Source organism: Benincasa hispida, chromosome 9, assembly GCF_027475165.1.
Source record: "Benincasa hispida cultivar pf3 chromosome 9, pf3_genome.v1.1, whole genome shotgun sequence".
Taxonomy (NCBI): domain Eukaryota; kingdom Viridiplantae; phylum Streptophyta; class Magnoliopsida; order Cucurbitales; family Cucurbitaceae; genus Benincasa; species Benincasa hispida.
In genome coordinates, this window is record NC_143486.1 from 52,109,068 (window position 1) to 52,129,822 (window position 20,755).

At 35.8% G+C, this 20,755-nt stretch overlaps 1 protein-coding gene across 4 annotated transcripts; it reads right to left on the reverse strand.

Moving 5' to 3' along the window:
• Positions 1-7,746: 7,746 nt before the first annotated feature.
• On the reverse strand, positions 7,747-20,156 carry LOC120085566 (regulatory protein RecX family protein). Of its 4 annotated transcripts, none has more exons than XM_039041607.2 (6): positions 19,850-20,156; positions 19,355-19,638; positions 10,454-10,691; positions 8,786-8,878; positions 8,332-8,419; positions 7,747-8,141 (listed from the first exon to the last, which is right to left on the reverse strand). In XM_039041607.2, exons 1-6 carry the CDS (start codon positions 19,918-19,920, stop codon positions 7,860-7,862), a joined length of 1,056 nt encoding a protein of 351 aa, XP_038897535.2. In that variant the 5' UTR covers positions 19,921-20,156; the 3' UTR covers positions 7,747-7,859. The 4 variants fall into 4 exon arrangements, with proteins under 4 accessions (XP_038897535.2, XP_038897536.2, XP_090174312.1 ...); XM_039041608.2 differs by having other exon boundaries at positions 10,454-10,637; positions 19,850-20,059; XM_090318186.1 differs by having other exon boundaries at positions 19,355-19,665; positions 19,850-20,057.
• Between the last annotated feature and the right edge of the window lie 599 nt (positions 20,157-20,755).

A 20,755-nucleotide genomic window follows, 5' to 3' on the forward strand; every position in this document is an offset into this window, starting at 1 on the left:
TATATCTTTAATCTCTCTGTGGTATATTTTAAAGGCAATCTCATGTAGTAAACAAAATATGTACAGAAAAAATAGAAATAAATGATTAGGCATTCCATTTCAAAAAAAAAAAAAAAAAATGTAAGAAAAATGTAACATGATTTTAAGTTAGAAATATAGCATGAAAATCACGTATAAGTACACTTGTCATAAGCCATCATTGGGTTTATAGTTTACTATTTAAAAAAATATAGTTATTAAGATTACCTTTGAGATTGAGTTAATAAACTCTATTATCGACCTCATGCGGCTGCATATATCCGTCGTCATCATCATGATGTCATTCATTTTGTTGTTCAGCTCGTCCACCCTATCACCAATAACACGGATGCCACACTCTATTGTGATTAAGCAATCCACATTGAGGTAGACGCCAATGGTACCCAAGGCTGTTGCATGCATGTAGTACTTATTGGCATGTTTAGAGACATAGTGTCATTGTTACGCATTGCATCATTTGTGGAAGTGTCATGCACAAATGTATCATCTTGGGCTGTATTATATTCATAAACAGGAGGACGCAGAGAAATTGATTGGAGGACTACATGTGGCAACCGTTGCATTACGACTTCACATGCTTCAGGTGTGGGGATGAAAACCCTAACGTAATGGAAATCTCAGAACCAAAGTCGTTATTGATTTAGGATTGCTGAAATACCCATATACTAGGAAGTTCAGAAAAATTACATAGACTAACAAAATTACAACCTACTGTAAAATAGATCCTAGGTTAAGCGTGCATTGAAATTATAGAGAAAAGTGATAGAAATTTTACCTTTGTAGAAACCTTGATTGAATTTGTCAATTCTCTAATTGGATTGAATTCAACTCCACCACAAGGCTACAATCCTTAGAGTTGAGGTGTAGTTTGTAGGAATAAAAAAATAAATGAGATTGGAGAAAGAGAAATTGAGAGAAAAGAAATTATAGAAATGTTTTGTGTATTGTGTCTTCTCTATGGTAAGAAACATAGTGGTTTTTTATTAACAGAGAAGGAGGAACGTGGGATCTCCCACGTTTCATATAACTCCCTTACGTGGGAATTATATTTTTAATTAATTAAATCTTATTTAATTAGTAATTTAATTTAAACCATATTTAAATGAAATATCTCTTACATAATCTATCGTTTTTAATTCAATTCATTTAATTAAATCAAACTTAATTAAATTAAATTAAATTAAATAATTATTTAATTCTTCAATTAAATAATTACTAAATTAAATATCAAATATTTAATTTAGCCTATATTTGAATTCTTTCAATCATATTTCTCTCATAACCTATAGTTTTAATGTGTATCAAATACATATTAATTTTAATCTATAGTTTTAATATGAATCCAATTCACATTAAATTAATATTTGAACTCCTTCAAATAGTTAATTCTCCCATAAATTAATTTGAACATTTCAATCTAATTCAAGACATAGTTACCTCAATTCCTTTTACGAGATAGGGAGGGACCTCATGGACTTACAGATCAGAAGCTCCAATGATATGAGATTAATTGGTTAAACTCATCAACCAAATTAATCAATATTCATTAACTGTGGGTACCCTCCATGAAAGACCCACAGTTCCACTCTTATCACTACAAACGTATTTTTGTGTCCATGGATATAGACCGATAATAGCAAGTTAGTCTTTCATGAGTATTCGTAACACCAACTGGGTCAAATTATCATTTTACCCTCAGGTTACCTCTGTATCCTTAAGTACTAGTGCACTCTAATGAACAACCTGCTTATGGTCGTACCATTAAACAGAAACTCCTCTCAGGCTAGTGAGAAAGTAGGGCCTTTTGTTCAAGTTTGAGAAACACCACTTAAGGGAACACTCATCTATTTATCCTAAATACGGGAATGATTGAATTTCATCTTGTATTTTTATGTTCTCAGCTCCTCACTTGGTCTTGTTCCCAAAATGGTGGGCTTATTGAGTCGGAAAACTAGCCACTCTCACCCATACAAATCAAAGAATAATTCTTTATGAACAAGAGTTCATAAAACACTTAGGATTAAGACTAAGTTGACTAAGTCATCCTATTGAAATAGAAATATAATTAGTCAACGGTATTACATCTAGTGGTTACTATTTTGCGGTCCCATTTTATGCAAACTCAGGGATACCCCACTCGCATGTCACCTACACGAACGCATTGGATTAGTGCATTTGTATCAAATACAATGTGGGTCGTATCCATAGTGTCACCAAGATAAGGTATCCAGCCTTATCTCTGTACTATAGACACTTTAGGTTGTATCTTGAACATTGATCCATGTATGTCTCCACATATAGATCAAGACTCATAACAGCCTAGAATGTTAGTTTATTGGATTTATGGTTATTGTTAGTTTATTGGATTTAGGGTTATTAAGACAAAGAATACAACACAATCAATAAAACTTATTGCAATAACATCGATAACTCTTTATTGATGACGGTCAATTATTTACATTTACCATCTATGAGTTTTAGGACAAAAAACCCAACATCAGGTACATGTATTTGCCTCTCATGCACTGGCGTGTCTACATACAATGGCTCTTCATCCTATATATGTATCACATTCGTAATTTTAGTCTGTCATAATGTCGAATGCTAATGTCAATACAAGAAAATGGTAATGACATGAACATAGGTTTATTCACACACTTATCGATGTGCATTCGAACACTTTACCTTGCAACATGGTTCATGGTATGGATCGAACACAAGTCCATCTCAACATACGAGGAATGAATTTCTTATTTACTTTGGTCGCAACGATTCCATGTATTATTGACAGTGTCTTATATAGCCAAACTTATGAAAATGAGGCGTGAGAATTGTTAGAATCATGAAACTGGTTAATTGAAAAACATCATAACAGTAATTTAAGTATCTGAAAGGCAAGTGGAAACATAGAAAGACTGAATTTTATGATATACGACGGGTTAGATGAACTATTGTCTTAATACATCCTTGCTTTCTTGACCAATGTCATCTATAAAGCTCCTCCCATAAGAAGGCTCCCCAGCCCATGCTATTGAGATGGAAAACATCATCGACATCAACAAATAATGATGAATCAGCGAAAGTGTGTTTGTCTTTTTCCATCATCGTAAGCTCCATGTAGTATACCAAAGAAATTTTCACAGCATCCTCGTCATTGTCAAACTCCAATTTCGGATACTCTTTCTCCAAATCAAATATAGTAAGTGTGCCACAACAAGGGAAGTACCTATCTTTTAAATGATTGCCCTCGGTCGTAAGTCGTGGTACTACATCAAAAGAAGGCCACAACCTTGTCATCAGTAGGAGTTCTAGCTTGCCGAAAGTCAGAAGCGATCCTCTAACATCACACATAATGTAGTCTTCTCAAACATGGACAACCTCCCTCAGTAAGGCCTCATGTATTACATTGTTGCTGAAAATGATATTCAGGTCAATATAACAACTTAATACTATTCTCTTGAAAGCATCGAGTTTTGTTTCACTGAGTTTCCTCTTAATGGTCACATTTGTAGTCTTGATATGGGATAGACTTGTATATTGTGTTGGAAACCATTCATTTGGATGAATCTTGTATTGAGGCTCTGCCATGTGTTATCTAAAAATTGCCACATTTCGTGAAAAAAATAGTTAGCAAGCAAGAAATGCAGACGATTTCATCCATTTGCTGTTACCGACTCCATTACCGACTTACCGCTATCGACTTATCGACTTACTGCTATTAAACAATAGGAATAGGACGAAACGTCAAACAACATTCATATCGACGAACGAATAGACTGACGAACGATATTTTTGTCGGTAAGTATAATCAGATCATAAAATAAATCAGGTCATGTCGATAATAGTGAAGATAAACGAAGGGATTACTTATTGATCACTTATAAATAGGGTAATAGAATCTTATTGATACTAGAGAAGTAACGACAGGGAACGAGCAAGTTCGAAATTGAAATGAATCAATAGGACGTATAGATTGATCGTAACCCTAATTATAGTTGTTTGAACAGGTAGTTGAAGACAACTATAGTATAAATGAAGTAAAAAAAAAGTTCAATGGCATAAAAATGTTCAACTTACAGATGGGCGAGGGAATGAACTACTCCGAGGAACCCTAACAAAGGGAAGTACGGAGTTGAAGCTCAACATAGCCAAGAGGAATGGTCTCAAACAGTAGATAGATTGTTTGAGATGCTCGTCAATGGGCGTGTTATTAATAGGAAAACATTTGATGAGGGTAGTTTAGTCTATTTAATTTTAAGTTTCGATTAATGATGTGAAATAAACCGTCTCAATGACAGTGACACTACTTTTGAAAAATTTGATAAGTAAACACCAACAAACACAATAAAATCATTTTACCTTTCAGACCCATTTCAATTGATGGTCCAATTGGAGTCAACCTAGCTTCATCCTTTTTCATTCGCTTGAAGTAAACATGGTCTAAATGCAGACCATTAAATTTATTTCTTTCGGTTGCAAATATGGTAAATGTTATTGGATCATCAACAAGACAGCAAAATATTTCAAGAGAAAAACATAATATTGTAACTTTTGAAGCTCTGAATAATGGTGAATTGTCAAGTGGACAAGGATTAAATTAGGAAGTAGTGAGTTAACATCTAGGACATTGTCACACTCCGTCTCATGCTACCATACCAAACCTAAGATGTGGCATGCCGACAATAGATCCCAATGTAATTATGGAATCTATTATCAACCTTATAAAAAAAACTAAATACATTTTAGAAAATATATGACTAAAGATTTGTTATGTTATATACCTGGAGATTGCAAGTTTTCATTAAATCATTTGAAACTACGTTAGCTACTATAGTTATAAGTCAAAACAATAATGGAAAAATTCATATGTGAAATCTAAACAAAACTGGTAGCATATCTCAACTTTTATAGGTCGTGGAACCTCAAATGCTACCTAATGGAAAATTTAAGAAAATTAATTGACTAAAAAACCCAATGACTGGTAAGAGTACATAAGAAAATAAGTTTAAAAGAAACTTTTCCCATTTTCAATAGAAATTTAAAATTCTATAAAAATAATGGAAATAATAAACAAATTCAAAACTCAAAATAATCAAAACATATCGAAATTTCGTAAGAGTAGCTCTTGAAAATGTACACATGAGTTAATAACAAAACCATTACCAAATTTGTATTCGAATTTCTAACAATAATATTAAAAAGAAAGTTTGTGTTAGCCACCTATTTTGTAAAACGTTTCTAGAGTTTGACAATACGTTCTCCCATTTAGTTAGAAACTATTGTAAGCATGTCACACCCTAGGTTAAGTAGGGTAATCTAGAGTGGGTTGTGATAGACATACATGATAAGGATCACATTACAACAACCTAATGACATTTATTTCAGTGTTCTCAACAGTTTTGATGTACTTGAGACAATTATAGATGATGATCACATTCTAAACAAAAATTTGAAACAAATTTTTTAATAAGTTTAATTCAATCATTTGACTACATTTTCCATATGCATAGCTATCTTATGAATCATTAAAAGATCAAGATACTGTAAATGTAGGGAGTTGGATCAAGATTTGTAGAGTAAGATTACAATCAATGAGAGATCGAGTTGGAATTCATTGTTTGATGAAGTTTTAAATTTTTTGGTAACATAAAATGTTAATGCTTAAAATGATGTGTTTTTATTTGAGAGAGGCATAACAAATATCTTAAGAAATAAAAAATATGCACCATTATCTGAGTTAAGATTTTTTATACAATTATTAATATGCAACTTCAAAATTAAATAATTGTTTCACTTAAACAAATATTGAATTGCTCATTGTATTACATGTCTTAATCTAAATGACTCATTTGTTACTTTTGATAAACAAAAATTTATTTGTCTTACCAATTTTATCTCAGACATTCTTCAACCATTGAACTTGTTATTCTTGAAAATCAGCTTTAAAAATATAGTCATTGTTGTGCGTTTAGATAATACGCCTGCTGAGCTAACAAGTATTGATGAGTTTTCCCTATAAATGATGATGACATTTAAAGATAAAGTTTAGTCATCAGTATATCAATTGCTCACCTTAGTATTGATCTTATCAATTGCAACAATTACGAATAATTAAAAATAGATCAATGAATGAATTATTATCTTGTAACATGTTGAAAAACATTTCTTTGATAAAATAGATGACAAAATTATATAACAATTTAGGGACAATAGTGATGTACGAAAAAGTAACTGTTTAATTAATTATTTTGAGAATTATTTATAAATTATATGTACTCAATGTGAAGTAAATCCCCTAAACAAAAGTTCTAAACCTGCCATTGAGCATGACATGATAATTCCAAACCCATGTTGGAGGCACATGTTTTGATAAAGTTTTATTTTAAGCGGTTAAATTGCAAATTTGATCCTTATAATTTAGTACAAAGGTTTTATTAAGCCATAGAAACTAAATTCTAATTATAAATCACATGGACTATATTCTAACTTTATTCAAACTATAGGGACCAAGCTTACAATTTAAGCTAAATTTATTATCGTTTGATGGTTGGCGATGGTCAGTCTTGTTTTGTTTGGTGGGATCCTTGGCTACCGGGGGGTGCAATTTTAGATTCATACGAGTTACGGTGGTTTATGATGCAGGGAATAGCTTGGAGGCGCGGTTGTCGGAATTCATAGATGGTGAGGGAGGTTGGAGTTGGCCTACAGTGTCTTGAGAGCTTCTTGAGATCTAGGGTCTTATTCAAGCAGTGGGACCTAGGGTAAGGGGGGAAGATTATTGGGTGTGGGTGCCGGATGTGAGTAGTCGATTTTCTATCGCTAGTAGCTGTGAGGGACAGGTTGGGTACATAGGATTGGTTGAGGAGTTGGAGTGTGTTGTCAAAGGAGGGGTGTCTTCTGTGTGGGGGAGATGTGGAGTCGCGAGATCATTTATTTTTTGAGTGTGGGTTTGGGAGAGATGTGTGGTCTGGTGTGTTGCGTCAGTTGGGCTCGTTGCATCGGGTGGCGAGTTGGGATGTGGAGTTGAGTTGGTTGTGTCGAGTGGGATCAAGTAAGAGGGTGTGTAGTAAGTTATTTCATGTATTCTGGTGTGCTTCCATATTACTACATCTGGCAAGAACGTAATCGACAACTGCATAGAAGTAGACCGAAGTCGGTGTCAGCTCTGGTTCACCTTATGGTCTCTACGGTTCGTGCTCGTGATTCTTCCTGGCGGGTTGATCTTCTTGGTTTTATATAGTGTGTTTACGGATGTTTTTTCTTGTTGTACTTTCCGTTGTTCTTTGTTTTGCTGTTGTCCCTTGTTTGTGGGATTTTGGTTTCTTTTCACGGGCTTTCTCTCTAGTGGTCTGCGGAGTTTGTTTTTTTATATTGGTTTTGTTCTGATCTTATCTTGTAGGCTTTGTTTTGGGTTTTGTTACCCTGTCTTTGCTTGTACTTTGATGTTTTGATGCCTTGATCCCGGGCTGTGAGATCCCCCTTGTCGTTGTATAATAATATCATCTATTCTAAAAAAAAAATGTTCGATTTAATTGTTTCTTTTCTTCAATATGGAGATTTTTACCATCTAGAGGTGTTTGAAAAGGCTATACAAGACCTACTCCTTCTGATAACTATATTTTTTTGTTCCTAAATTTCATTCATTCAGTCCCTCTATCAAATCTTCCTATTTATAACACAGAGAGAGGGGAAGGAAACACGATAATATAAATCAAATCAAATCAAATTTGCTATCATAAAAAGCAACCAAAATCCATACTTTCCCAAGCAGATGAGGGTCAAAAAGCCTCCAAATCCTTGAATTTTTTTTCATTAAAATTCTAAGGAGGGTACTCAGTTTCTAACTTCTTTAGAATGGTTCTAGTAACACCCCAGTCGAAACCCCGGTATTGAAGCCACCTAATTATTCTTGATTTTCTAGTCTCTTCCGGTGCATCCCGAACTCGCATCCACTGTTTCGAGGCTTGGACAAATAAATGATCCATTGAAACCTTTGACAATCCCACACTTGACATTCCATCACTTGATTCTTCACCATCTTCAAAAACCAGTTTAATTGCCTTCTGAGCAACTTCCCCTCCTATCCCCTTATTTACTAGTGCCTGATTCAAAAAATTGCATCTCACTCTCAGTATCATAAAATTGATACAAAAAAGTTCCCAACTGGTAAACAAGTTTGTCTAGTCCTACCAACTACATTTGCTATCAATGATGAGAAGTTAAAAGGATGAAAAAGACGAGAAAGAAGATCAACGCTTTAGCTGGGTGACAAATGAAAATAGAGGCACTTACCTGCTTGATCTTCCTGGGTCCCCAACTGAAGGAAGACCACCTCGAACGAGAAAATGCTTCGGCATATAAACCATCGTTGATCAACCCCCTAAAATATAATTAGAGGGCTAAGATTAATGTCATATGAGAGTCAGATCATGTCTTTTGCAACTAAGGTTGAATAAGAGCCTGTTTGGATTGATTAGGTAAAAAAATGTTTTCAAAAAAATCATTTTTATTTAAACTCTTTTGATAAAAACGGTTTAAAAATACACTTTGAAAGTATTTCATAAGCTATTTTAAATGGTTGTCAAACTCTTCAACTTTTTTTCAAAATTAAATACATGAAAGGTTAAACCTAACACATCCTAAGACTTCAAAATTCAAATCTAACGCGTCAAATGTAGAAGGCTAATTTGTCGAAAAGTTGTTGATGACTACAAACATTATAAGAAGTTAAGTAGCCATTCAGAACCTGCTCTTGAAATCATTGATCACTACTTCCACTGTGTCCGGAGAGATCCTCTTGCCAAGCAATTTTTTCCTCAGCTCAACTGCAGTAAAGGCTCTGTAGAATGCAATCACAAGCTTAATATTCTAAATTCTCCTTGCCTAAGCAAATGCATGTAAACCAATCATAAAAATAGGTCAAGCAAAGGCTTTTGCAGTAACATCAGGTTTTTCATTCTGTTTTTAATAACATATGATAAATTATTCCCACACATTAAGATTTCTTTTTTCTTTATTATTTTCCTTTGGATAAGACACCACACTTTCACTGAGAAAAATAAAAGAATATATTAAGGGGGGCAAAAAAAGAGAAAAACACTCCCAACAGAAAGAGAGTCCGGCCCTAGCTACATAAATGGTATCAAATCCAAGGTCATAATTGTAAAAGGGCTTAGTAACTAACACCCATGAGGCATTAAACCCTAGCGGCTCCCAAACTTCTTCACCTGATCTCTCCACCTCTCTAAAAATTCTATTACCCGTTACTATTATTTGTCACAAGCAGAATTTCCCACAAAAATACAGAATTTTTATACCAGTTCATAAATAATTCAAAGTCTTCAAAATATTCACACTAAGAAACACAGACACAAACATGAGACACAGACACAGCACGTGACACGATATAGACATGGCGACATGTAGATTTCTACAAAAGTAGGACACAAACACATTGGGGACACTATATATATATATACACATATACATACAAAATACAAGGAAAATATCAATCCATGCTATTAAACATTGGGGGTTATATGAATCCTTAACTAATAGTTGTATCAATTTAAACTCTGAATTTTCCCAATTGTATCAAATTTCACCCTCCTTCAAATTTCGTTCGAAAAATATTGTGTGAAACTTATAATTGTATCAATTAAATATAAACTTTTCCTTTTCAAAAAAAAAAAAAAAAAAATCCATTTCAAAAATTATATTAATTGGACTCCTAAATTATCATAAGTGAATCAATTTTAATTCTTTGTGATTACTTTTGAGAATCGTCCATGCATCAATTCTTACATGTGTAGGTTTCTTCAAATGTTAGATTAACAAAATAGACGATTTAAAATTGTGCAAGGATGGATTTTCAATGAAGTTTTGATTAAGTCTAAATTGAACCATTAATGATAATTTATGGATTTAATTAATAATATTACAAGTCTCACACGATGTTTATCAAACGGTAGGTAATGAAGGGTATAAATAAACACACTTACCCAAGGTTTAATTTAAAATCAAAACAGATACACTTCATTAAAAACATAAAAAGTTTAGGCAATTAATGATATCTTAAATATTAAAAAATATAAAAGGATTGAGTTGGCTATGACTAGAGGAAGAATAAAAATTTAAATTAAAAAATTAAAAACAAAGAAAGAAAATCTCAGTTTTTCCCCTAATTTTTAGGTTAAATATTTTCCAAAGCAGTGTCCAAGCCATGTCCAAAATTTGAAAAAAATAACATTTAATTCATACATGACTTTAAGTGTGCCCAATACGTATCCATACTTCCTAGCTCACACGAATCTGTCCGAAACTCATTTTGCGTTACTTGGCAGTGACATCAGTCCAATCAAAGTAGTGCAGATTCGAAAATCAAAGACAGGAATCACAATTTACATAATGTTACCTAGTTGCAAGTAATTCAATTGCCAATTTCTCAGCATCTTGCTTGCTTTTATTACTCCGCAAATCATTATTTCCATCATAACATTTCTCAGCATCTTGCTTGGTTTTATTTCCCCGCAAATCATTATTTCCATCGTAACATTTCTTGTCATAAATATTTAACTCCTCATCTACTGCCTCAGGCTCTTGCAAGAGATCATCAACATGGCTCAAATTGTCATCAAATTCATCTTCCAGTTCTAAAGATGAAAGTTTCCTTGAGATAAAAGACAACTTTCTAATAAAGAAAAGTAGGGTACAAAAGAGAGGGAAGAGGGGAAATACTTTGAAGCCAACACCAAAATAAATTACCACCAAAAAAAATAATAATAATAATCCTTCTAATTGCCCACGATCAGAATATGGACTAATGTTAAAACTTAAAGCACTTCAGAGTTCAGCGAGAGAAAAACACCAATAGTAAGTCAAAAACCAAAAAAGTACTGAAAAATTTTATGTTCAAGAGTTGGGCTTAAAATTTCACTCTCCAAATCAAATCTTGAAAAGAAGAGCAGGTTACTGTTAGGACAACTCCTAACAAGAAAATATATGAAAATACTAAAACAACTACATTGCAATATCCAGAGTAATTACAATATAAACAAGTAATTCAAGGTACATGCACCCTCCCCCTTGAGATCTCTTCCAAGACCTAGTTCACTTACAAAATGCCTAACTCCCTACTTTTCCACTCGATTTATAACCAAATTTCATAACCACCTACCTACCTAATAATACCCTTACTACTATCCTACTAATATTCCCAACATATCCCCTACCAACACCCTCACAGTTGCTTACTCAGCCTCTTTCTCTTGGAAAAGTTACCCTAGAGATTTAGGTAGGGATGCTTTGAACCATGTTACAAGTATTAATTCCTCCAACTCTAAGAACCATAGGAAGAATTTGGCTTTCTTGGCAATTTGGTGGTTACAACTTTTTACGGTCAGAGAAGAGGTCAGCAACTTCTGCCAGGAATATGGTAAAATAATAATTTGCCGAGGATTTGCTAGCTTCCATATATCTCAGCTCGTTGGAGATAAAAGTATAGAGATACAGCCTGTCACAAGGGTGAATCTGAAGGAAGAAAAAGAGTGACGAGGCTATATAATATGTATTTGTGTAATAATTCAATATTGCTTATGTGGGTCTGAAAATATTATTTAGTTTTTTTTGGATAAGAAACAATTTCATTGATTAAATGAAATATTCAAAGATATCCAAAGGTACATGAGGACCCCAATCATAGGACGTATAAAAAAACCCATTCATAGGGAGTGCAAAAGTGTTTCCAATTTGCAACTAGGAAAGAAAAACTATGACTATGTATAGCCAGTAAATCTTTGCACAAAAAAAAAAAAAAAAAAGCATTGTGGGTAATGGTATCAATAATGTCCTTTGTTGTCTTGGCCTTGACCAGGAAGATTCTAGCATTTCTTTCATCCCATATCTTCCCCAAATGATGCTTAACCAGAGACATCCTTTGACAGCTTTGAAAGGAGTCAAGCTGATTAGTAGGTGAAGCCAGCTTAATAAGTCATTTGGAAAAGCCACATACCAGATGAAGGCAGAAAAGACTTCCGTCCATATCCCTTTAGAAAAGAGGAAGTCAAAGAAAAAATGTTGAATAGTTTCATTGTTTATTCGACAAAGGCAGCGCCAAGAGGGAGATGGGTTGATCCATGGGCAACATTTCTGTAACCTGTCCATAGTGTTTAGACATGAATTTATGATTTTCCAAAGGAGAAATTTAACTCTCTTCGGGCAGGGACAGCTCCACAATTTTCTGCAAAAGATGGCCGAAGATGAGTGCAGATTGGACATGAGGGAAGAGTATAAAGACTTTGTATTAAAACCAATATGGTTGAGTTTCCATGTCCAATGGTCCTTTCTACTAGTAAGGTTCAAACTTGGAAGGAGATGGGTAAGAGCAGCTCATTCCTATATCTCATTGTCTTTGAGATTTCTTCTAAAGTTTAGGGACAAAGCACGATTTGTAACATTCCAAGCCTCCTTAATAGAAGTAATTTTGGAGTTAGATAGCCAAAGAAGTCTGGGAAAAGTTTGTTTGAGTGTGGAACCAGCAAGCCAAATGTATGTCCAAAAAGCTATATAGGAGCCATCTCCAATAACACACGCGATATTCCCATAGATAAGATCCTTTTGATGCAGAATGTATTTCCAAGAATTTCTAGTTGAGATGCGTTTGTTATCGGCTGCCTTGAGATCAAAGTGATGTGACTCGTATTTGACTTTGATTAAAATCCTCCAGACCTCTCCAACTGTAAACGCCAAATCCACTTGGCAATGAGGGTTTTGTTTTGTTGTTTAATGTCTGTGATCCCCAATCCCCCTTCATCCCGAGGTTTCTTCAATTTATCCCATTTTAATAAATGAGATAGCTTGTTGTCCCTATGGACCCATAGGAAATTTCTAAAACATTTGTCAATGGCATCGACAATTTTTCCGGGGGCACAATAGAGGGAGAAATAGTAGATAGGTAGATTGGATAAAGTTACTTTCAAAAGGGTTAGTTTACCTCCTTTTGAGAGGAAATTGTGTTGCCAAGAGTGTAGTCTTTTGTCTATTTTGTCCAAAATCGGCTGCCAAAAGGTTATTGTAGTTGGTTTTCCATAAAGAGGCTGACCCAAGTATGTGGTAGGCCATTTCCCCACCTTACATTCAAATCTTGTTGCAATAGAATCCACCCATTCATCTTCACAATTGATACCCAAGAATTCAGATTTGTGCCTATTGATGTTGAGTCCATAAGCATTTTAAAAAAGGGTGATCAAATTGAAGAGGTTTTCAATCTTCCTCTCATTGTTGATGGAGAAAAGTAATGTGTCATTGGAAAAAGGAGGTGATTGATGTTTAGAGGTGAACTTGGGATAGGGTATCCGCTAATGAAGCCTTCTGCATCTGCCAAAGTGAGGATTCTACTGAGACTATCCATGATGATGATGAAAAGAAAGGGTGATAATGGGTCACCTTGTCTAAGGCCCCTAGTTGCTTTAAATTTCCCTCTAGGTTTGCCATTTATAATGATAGAGAAATTTGTGGAGGATGTACAACCTTTGATCGTTGTCTCCATCTTGTGCCCCTCTAGGTTTGCCATTTATAATGATAGAGAAATTTGTGGAGGATGTACAACCTTTGATCGTTGTCTCCATCTTGTGCCAAAGCCCTTTACAATTAACAATTCATCAAGGAAATCCCAATCCACTTTGTTGAAAGCTTTCTCAATGTCGAGCTTGATGGCCACCCCTTTAATTTTCTTTGCATGCCAATCTTTGATGATCTCGTTAGCAATCAAAGATGCATCCAAAATTTGTCTACCTTCCACAAAGGCTGATTGGTAGACTGTGATGATAGATGGGAGGATTTTCTTGAGGCGATTTGATAGAACACAAGCAATAATCTTGTAGAGTCCCGTAGTGAGGCTAATAGGTCGATAGTCTCCCACCTTCTTGGCATCAATTTCTTAGGGATAAGGCATATATAAGTTTCATTCACATTGGTATTGATGATTCCATTCTCAAAAAAATCTTGGAACACTCTAATTAAGTAAGATTTTAGAATGTTCCATGATTTTTTAAAGAATTCTGATGTGAAACCATCAGGCCCTGGAGTTTTGTTAGTGCCCAATGCCTTTATCGCTATCCAAATCTCAATTTCTATGAAGGAGGCTTCCAAGAATCTAGCATGTTCCTGACTAATAGGATCCCACTCCAGAGGATGTGGAATAAGTCGATTACCTAGATTTTTGGTGAAGAGATCCTTGTAAAATGTAATGAATTCGGCCTCTATGTCAGTATCTCTAACCAAACTTAAGTTCTGGTCATTGATGATTTCTGTGATGCAGTTTTTCCTCTTCTTGGCAGCGGCGTATTTGTGAAAAAAATGACATGTTTTCATCTCCATTGATCAACCAGTTTATTTTGCACTTTTACCTCCAATTGATTTCCTCGTTTGCATTTAAGGATAGGAGCTTTCTAATCAAATGTCTTCTATCAGCAATATTGCAAGTGATGGGGCCATTTTCAGATTCCTGATCAATGGTGGCCAATTCCTTTTGTAGAGTATCTTCTCTCTGTGTTTCAATGATACCAGAAGCGGATAAATTCCATCCTTTGATGGCCAACTTCAGCCCCTTTAACTTATGGTTAAAGCCATGGCCAAGATGCCCTATTAAAGGATGGTTGTTCCACCAAGTTTCAACAAATAGGAGAAAACCTTTGTGGTTTAGCCACATATTTTCGAATCTGAAGGGTGCAGGTCCCCATTTCTGGTTTCCAAGGGTTAAAAGAAGGGGGAAGTGGTCTGATGTTGGTCTGTCCATTCTTTTCATGGATGCATCAATGAATTTTGAGATGATAGAATCAGAGAAAAGGAACCGGTCAATTCTTGTATGTGTAGGAGGCGTGCGAAAATCAGACTTGGTAAATCTTCCATTAGTCAGATGTATATCAATGAGTTCCCCATGGTCAATAAAGGAGTTGAAGGCTAACATATTTCTATTTGGTCTGCAACCATTAGAGTTTTCGTGGGGCCAATGAACAATCGCCCCCAATGATCCAGTTTTCATCCACAAGGCAGAAGAGATCATGGAGCTCATGAATAAAATACTCCTTTTCAAACTCATATTGAGGGCCAGACACCTGTTAACCAAAATTTGTAACTATCAGCTAGAGTGAAAAGGACAATGAGAGAGTGCACCTTTTGTAATTGATGAGGCACTAAAGGATGGAGCATTCCACATAATGAGAATGCCTACGGAAGGGCCATTAGCATCCATTGAAGTCTACTCAATCCCTCTAAAACTCCAAAGAGATTTAATAAAAACAAGATCAATATCACGGCTTTTGGTTTCTTGGAGGATAACAATTGATGGGTGGTGATTATCTCTTGATGGTGGCTCTTTTCCTCCACAATCTGAGTCCTCTGACGTTCCAAGAGAGAATTAATATCAGGATGATTGAGAACCCTCTCTGATTGGCCTTAGCTTTCTTATCATAAGAAATGGAGCATCCAATTTCTTGATTTCACGTAAGCCCCTCTTTTGCTTTTATGTAAGTTTGTTCCTGTTCTTTCTCGTAGGTATCGATCGAATACAAAGGCCATATTCTTCAAACCAGGGTGCCAGAGCAGCAAGATGAGTCATAGGATTCATGGGAAATGAGTTATAATAAGGTGGTGGGGAGGAAAGGAAGTCTTGCCAATGCGAATCCTTGTGGCTGGGTGATCCAGGGGCACTCTGAAGAGGACTAGTGAGGTAGTAATCGGCGTCAACTTCGGAAGAATGAGGGATGATAGCAATGGAGTATTTGTCACTAGTAATGAAGGTAGTTGGCTTATGGATGATAGTAACATTTTTTAGGTCAATGTGTGGGATTTCAGATGGGGATGGTAGGTCAAGGTTTGGTTGGAGTGTGGATGAGGTGAGATCTCTTGCTAATTTTTCAAAATCAAGGGCAAGATGTGGGCTGCTAGGGTCCAAAAGCGTGGGGGTTGGGACAGAGGATTGTTGTGTAGGACCCGAGAGAAAGTTGGAGGGTGGTAGGGACAGGGATGGGTTTAATGGAGGTGTTGGTGAAGGATGGGTCGGTCCCATCTAGTTGGCCGAAAAGGGGATAGAAGGGATTGTAGTTGAAGGATAGGTGGATTTCCTCTGGTAAGTATTATTAACCAGTGGTTTATCAAGCATTTGGTTGGGTTTGGAAGCAATTTCAGTGAGCAGGGCAGATTTCTGGCTGATAGTAGGCTGTTTTGTATTGTCCACATCACAAGGAAACCTCTGCTGTGTCTGCTCGGTATTGTCAACCTCACAAGAGTACTTTTGTTGTGTAAAATCATCCGCGGAAAAATTTGAAAATTCCTCTTTCTTTGTGCCATTTTTTGCCCAAAGTTTGGCCGGTGTGCCATGGATTCTGGCAATAACTCCTATATGATAATTTGCATTAAAAAAAGGGTCAATCAATACAGCTAAAGGCCGAAGATGAAGATGAAGGGAGCAACACCTTAGCCAAAAGGAAACAGAGTGGTTTTTTTAACTTTGAGACTGATCTGCATCATATCTATTCTGTTAAGGGTCTTTTTTGCCACATCAATTAGTCCTCCACAAGCTTCCCCAATATATTGAAAAATTTCCATGTTCCATTTATCAATTGGGAGGCCTCTCACTTTTATCCATCCTCCATAAGAGGGGACAACCTGTTCACCGTGAAATTCATTATGGCTCCAAGGAGAGAATAGGATTTTGTAAGAGCCCATCTTCTGTCATCCTTTGTAATTCCCAAGGACTTTGTTTGTTCCATATCTTTACATCTCAGAATGGCCTTGTTGGGCTGAAAAGGGGAAAGGACCCATAGGCCGTGATTTTTGCTTGAATGGCTTTGAGAATTTTGTACCATTCATCATGAAAGTTTTTCCTTCTAATCAATGTTTTGAAAGGTACGGCCGAGCGCACGCCTAGGCGCAAGGCGCAAGGCGCACGACAGAAGGCGCGTGCTTTCTGGCACCTTCCACGAATCGTTGAGGCGCGCCTATCAAATTTTTTTTAATAAATACATATTAAACACTCATTTAGTTAAACGCAAATAAGATTGTGTTTTAATATATATATATATATATATTTATTTATTTATTTATTTATAATTTTTTAAACCTAATTTGGCATCATAATGATACGTACATACGTCAGCTACATGTCAACAAAACAAATCTTATTGGACGGCAGCCTTGTTGCTTATTCTTCATGGTTCCATCTCCAAGTAGTTAGCAAGTCTTTTCTTCTTCTTCCCCTTTCTCTTCTTCTTCTTTCTTCACAAAATTTTCTTCTTCCTTGATCCTTTATTATTTTTTTTTTTTTGGAATGACAATGACTAATATTTAAATCTTATCTATTTTTTTTTTTTTTATATTCTTCTTTAAATCACATTTTATCCATCTATGTTTTGGTTGTGTAAATAAACATGTATATAGTATATATATATATATTTTATATATAGTGCGCCTCACGAAAAAAACCCGCACCTTTTTGTGTCCCTAGCGCCTAGGCTCCAGAGGGCCATTGCGCTTTAGTGCGCCTTGGCCATTTTAAAACACTGCTTCTGATGACCACAATATTGTGGGTAAAGAAAGGTGCCAGGGTCAAAGAGGACTGGGATGGTAGAGAAGAAAAAACGGTGGTAGTTGGTTATTCAATGCTTCTACCATCTTTTCTTTGTTCTCTTTCTTCTCTTTCTTCTCTTTGGTATTCACTTCAGTCGTTTTAAAGAGGGCTCCCTTGTAGGTGGGTTGTTGGCCAACGTTAATGTGGTTGGTAGAGTCAAAGCTATAAAAAGTGGTGAGATCTAAGAATTGCTTCCAACCTTTGCGCTGTTCACCAGAAGATATAATGATGTGATTTTTCCCTCCATTGTAGTCTAGTTTCACCTCTCTTACTCGTGATTTTTTTCTATCCAGAAGACTTGATCATCAACTCTGATTTCCTTGAAGAATTTTTGGTTCAATGGTGCAATAAGGAGAGCTTTGATGATCTCTGTGATCCATCGAAGAGTGCTCCGTGGACAGAAATGGAGAAAGATTTGTCTTTTGTTTTCTCTATTATGTAGACTTTGGTGCCTCGTGATGATGGGTCGATATCAATAAGGAAAATTTTCTTTTCAATGGAAATCTTTCGGGTAGGCTGCGGGAGGGTTATGTTGAAATGTTTGTTGATGGCTAAACAGGAGGAGCGTGGCAGCAAACGTCGTCATGAAGGTCATAGGTAGGGTTTGGGAGTGGGGAGGGTGGGAGAGAGAGGGGAGGAAGAGAGCATCTCGATTCTTAGTTGGATATAAGTGAAAACTTGAAAATATTATTTAGTTAGGGGAGGAAATACATAGGGAGACAGATAGATTCTCCGGTGTTGTACTTTTTGAGTTATTAATTGACTTGATCTTTGAGTGAGACAAGAGGCAAAAGAGAAGGATAGGGAACTCTTTAAATATCGCTTGGCTTGTACCTTGTGATGCATAAATAAACTAGTTTCTATCATAAAGCTGAAAGCTCATTGAGTTGTTTCAATTGATTCAGTAACATAAGCAAATAACCATAAGAGGAACACAGGTATCAAATGAATCTAAACTCTAGGGAGAGATTGTTAGGATCCTCCTAACAAGAATACTCAAGAACACAAAGAACAAACAAAAACACTAGAAGATAGAATTTATATTGTAATATCAAAGAAGAAACTACAATATATCCTAACCTTTCGAGAGGGCTAGACTCTCCCACATTCCCAAAAAGGAAGTCACTACCAAATTTTTCACACTTTTCCTCTCAACCCACTCCCACTATTTATAACTAAATGTCCTAACAATCTTACTATCTAATTACTAATATACCCCTTCTAATAACCATACAAATATTCTACTAATAATCCTACTATTTCCATGACTAGGGGTCTTACAAATATCTACAAGGACACTACTAAACCTACCTTTCCCCTCTTAGAAGCTTCAATATGCTGTTCAAAACTCTCTTGGATGCAAAACTCTATATTTATCCTCTTTACCATCCCCCAAAATACTACTTCCTCATTCCACATCTTACACACAAGTTTCTTCAGGAAACTCATAACCTTGCCAAACCCCTGTCTGGATGTTCAGTCTACCGAAGTTTGGAAAACAATAGGAATTAAGCACAACTCAACCACATATTTCGAGTGCAGAACGAGTACGGCCGTAAATGAATGATTTTAAAACTACATAGTGTGGTAAAGTACGAACATTACAGATTTTGATCAATTCAACTTCGTCATTCATCATGAAGAGTAAACACATATAACAATTTCAATGAATAAAAACATTCCATATACCTAGCATACTTCCACCAGCTGAGTAGTTTTCCTTCTCATACTGATTTTCATCATGCAATTTATCATTAACGTTACTTCTCCGTACTGCATCCCTATGTTTAACCTCAATCCTCCGAGCATTAACATCCAACCCACTACTGAAATCGTTTCCATTCACAATTTCCGGTGCCGAATGTGTTCTTGATTTCTTATCATTTAAAGACCTTTTTGGAATGTACCTAACAGGACCTGACGAGCTATACACTCTGGCTTTCAAGCAAGTAAAAACGCCGCTTTTCTTCACCCTGGAGACAATAGCTCTAGCATAAAAACTAACACAAGACATCATATGGAATGAGAAAACGAGAATCAATCTCTGGTCAATTAAATCGCATATAAACCATAATTACGAAAGAATTTGTTCGAAACCCTCTCTCTAGCTCTCTACGTTCATTAAATCCTATGACACCAAACAAGCGGAGGAAATAAAGAAGTGAGGTTAGGGAAATTAATCACCAGGATATTGAAAGAACTCTATGTTGAAGCTGAATTGAGGCTCGGACGCTGAATCCCGCCATGTCTGTCATTAGTCGACGAAATTCGCAAAAATCATTGCCGGAGATTTAAACCCTAGAAATGCAATCTTCTATTGAACTTGAAAATTCTTCAGCTGACTGCCATGGCCGTTCATTGGGTGAAATAAATTCTCACATAACAGGAATTTGCACGGATGACCCAAAAATTGAGCCTAAAATACCAAATGACCTTCTACTGGCGTCATGAATAGATAAAGTTACAATTTTGCCCTTTGTTTTTCTCTTTCATTTTTCTCCGATGCAATTTCCTTTTTCTTCTCCAACGAATTTCCACCTTTCTGTTCGACGATCGAGCATGGTCTCTGTTCCATGGTTCCAATGACCGTCGTCTGTTCCATTCTTTAGCGAGATCAGGCCAAAATCGACGACCCTCCTTTGATCTGGTCAAAATCGATGACTCTCCTCTATTCCATATCTAGATCTGCCCGAAATCAACGATCCGTCCTCCATTCCATTACTCAGCGAGAGCTAGAGAGAGAGGGAGACAAGGGAAGAAGGCAACCCATTTTGCAAATCTCTTCGATGGAAATTCGAAAATTGTTCAATGGATGTTCACAAATGGATTTGTCACCGAAGCAAAAGCAAGATGGGTTTTTCCACGTGCACAAGTTTATTTTGGTAATTTCACCCTCTCCTGACGTCAACAAATAGTCATTTGACATTTCTTTTCAAAATTTAAGTGGTATTTTGGGCTCACTTTTTGGGTTATCGGTCATTCCCCTCAAATCAGCTTAACTTTGAGGAAAATTGTACAAAATGACCTAAAAAGCAAAAACTCTTCTATGACTAAACTCTTAAACTTGTCTGTTATTGATCTTTTTCACAT

Coding starts and splice junctions, on each gene's coding strand:
- LOC120085566 (XM_090318186.1), bottom strand. CDS start 19,920: ATGACAGACATGGCGGGATTCAGCGTCCGAGCCTCAATTCAGCTTCAA. Junction 19,666..19,849: donor AGAGTTCTTTCAATATCCTG/GTGATTAATTTC, acceptor GTCTTGTGTTAG/TTTTTATGCTAGAGCTATTG. Junction 8,420..8,785: donor ATCAATGATTTCAAGAGCAG/GTTCTGAATGGC, acceptor ATTATATTTTAG/GGGGTTGATCAACGATGGTT.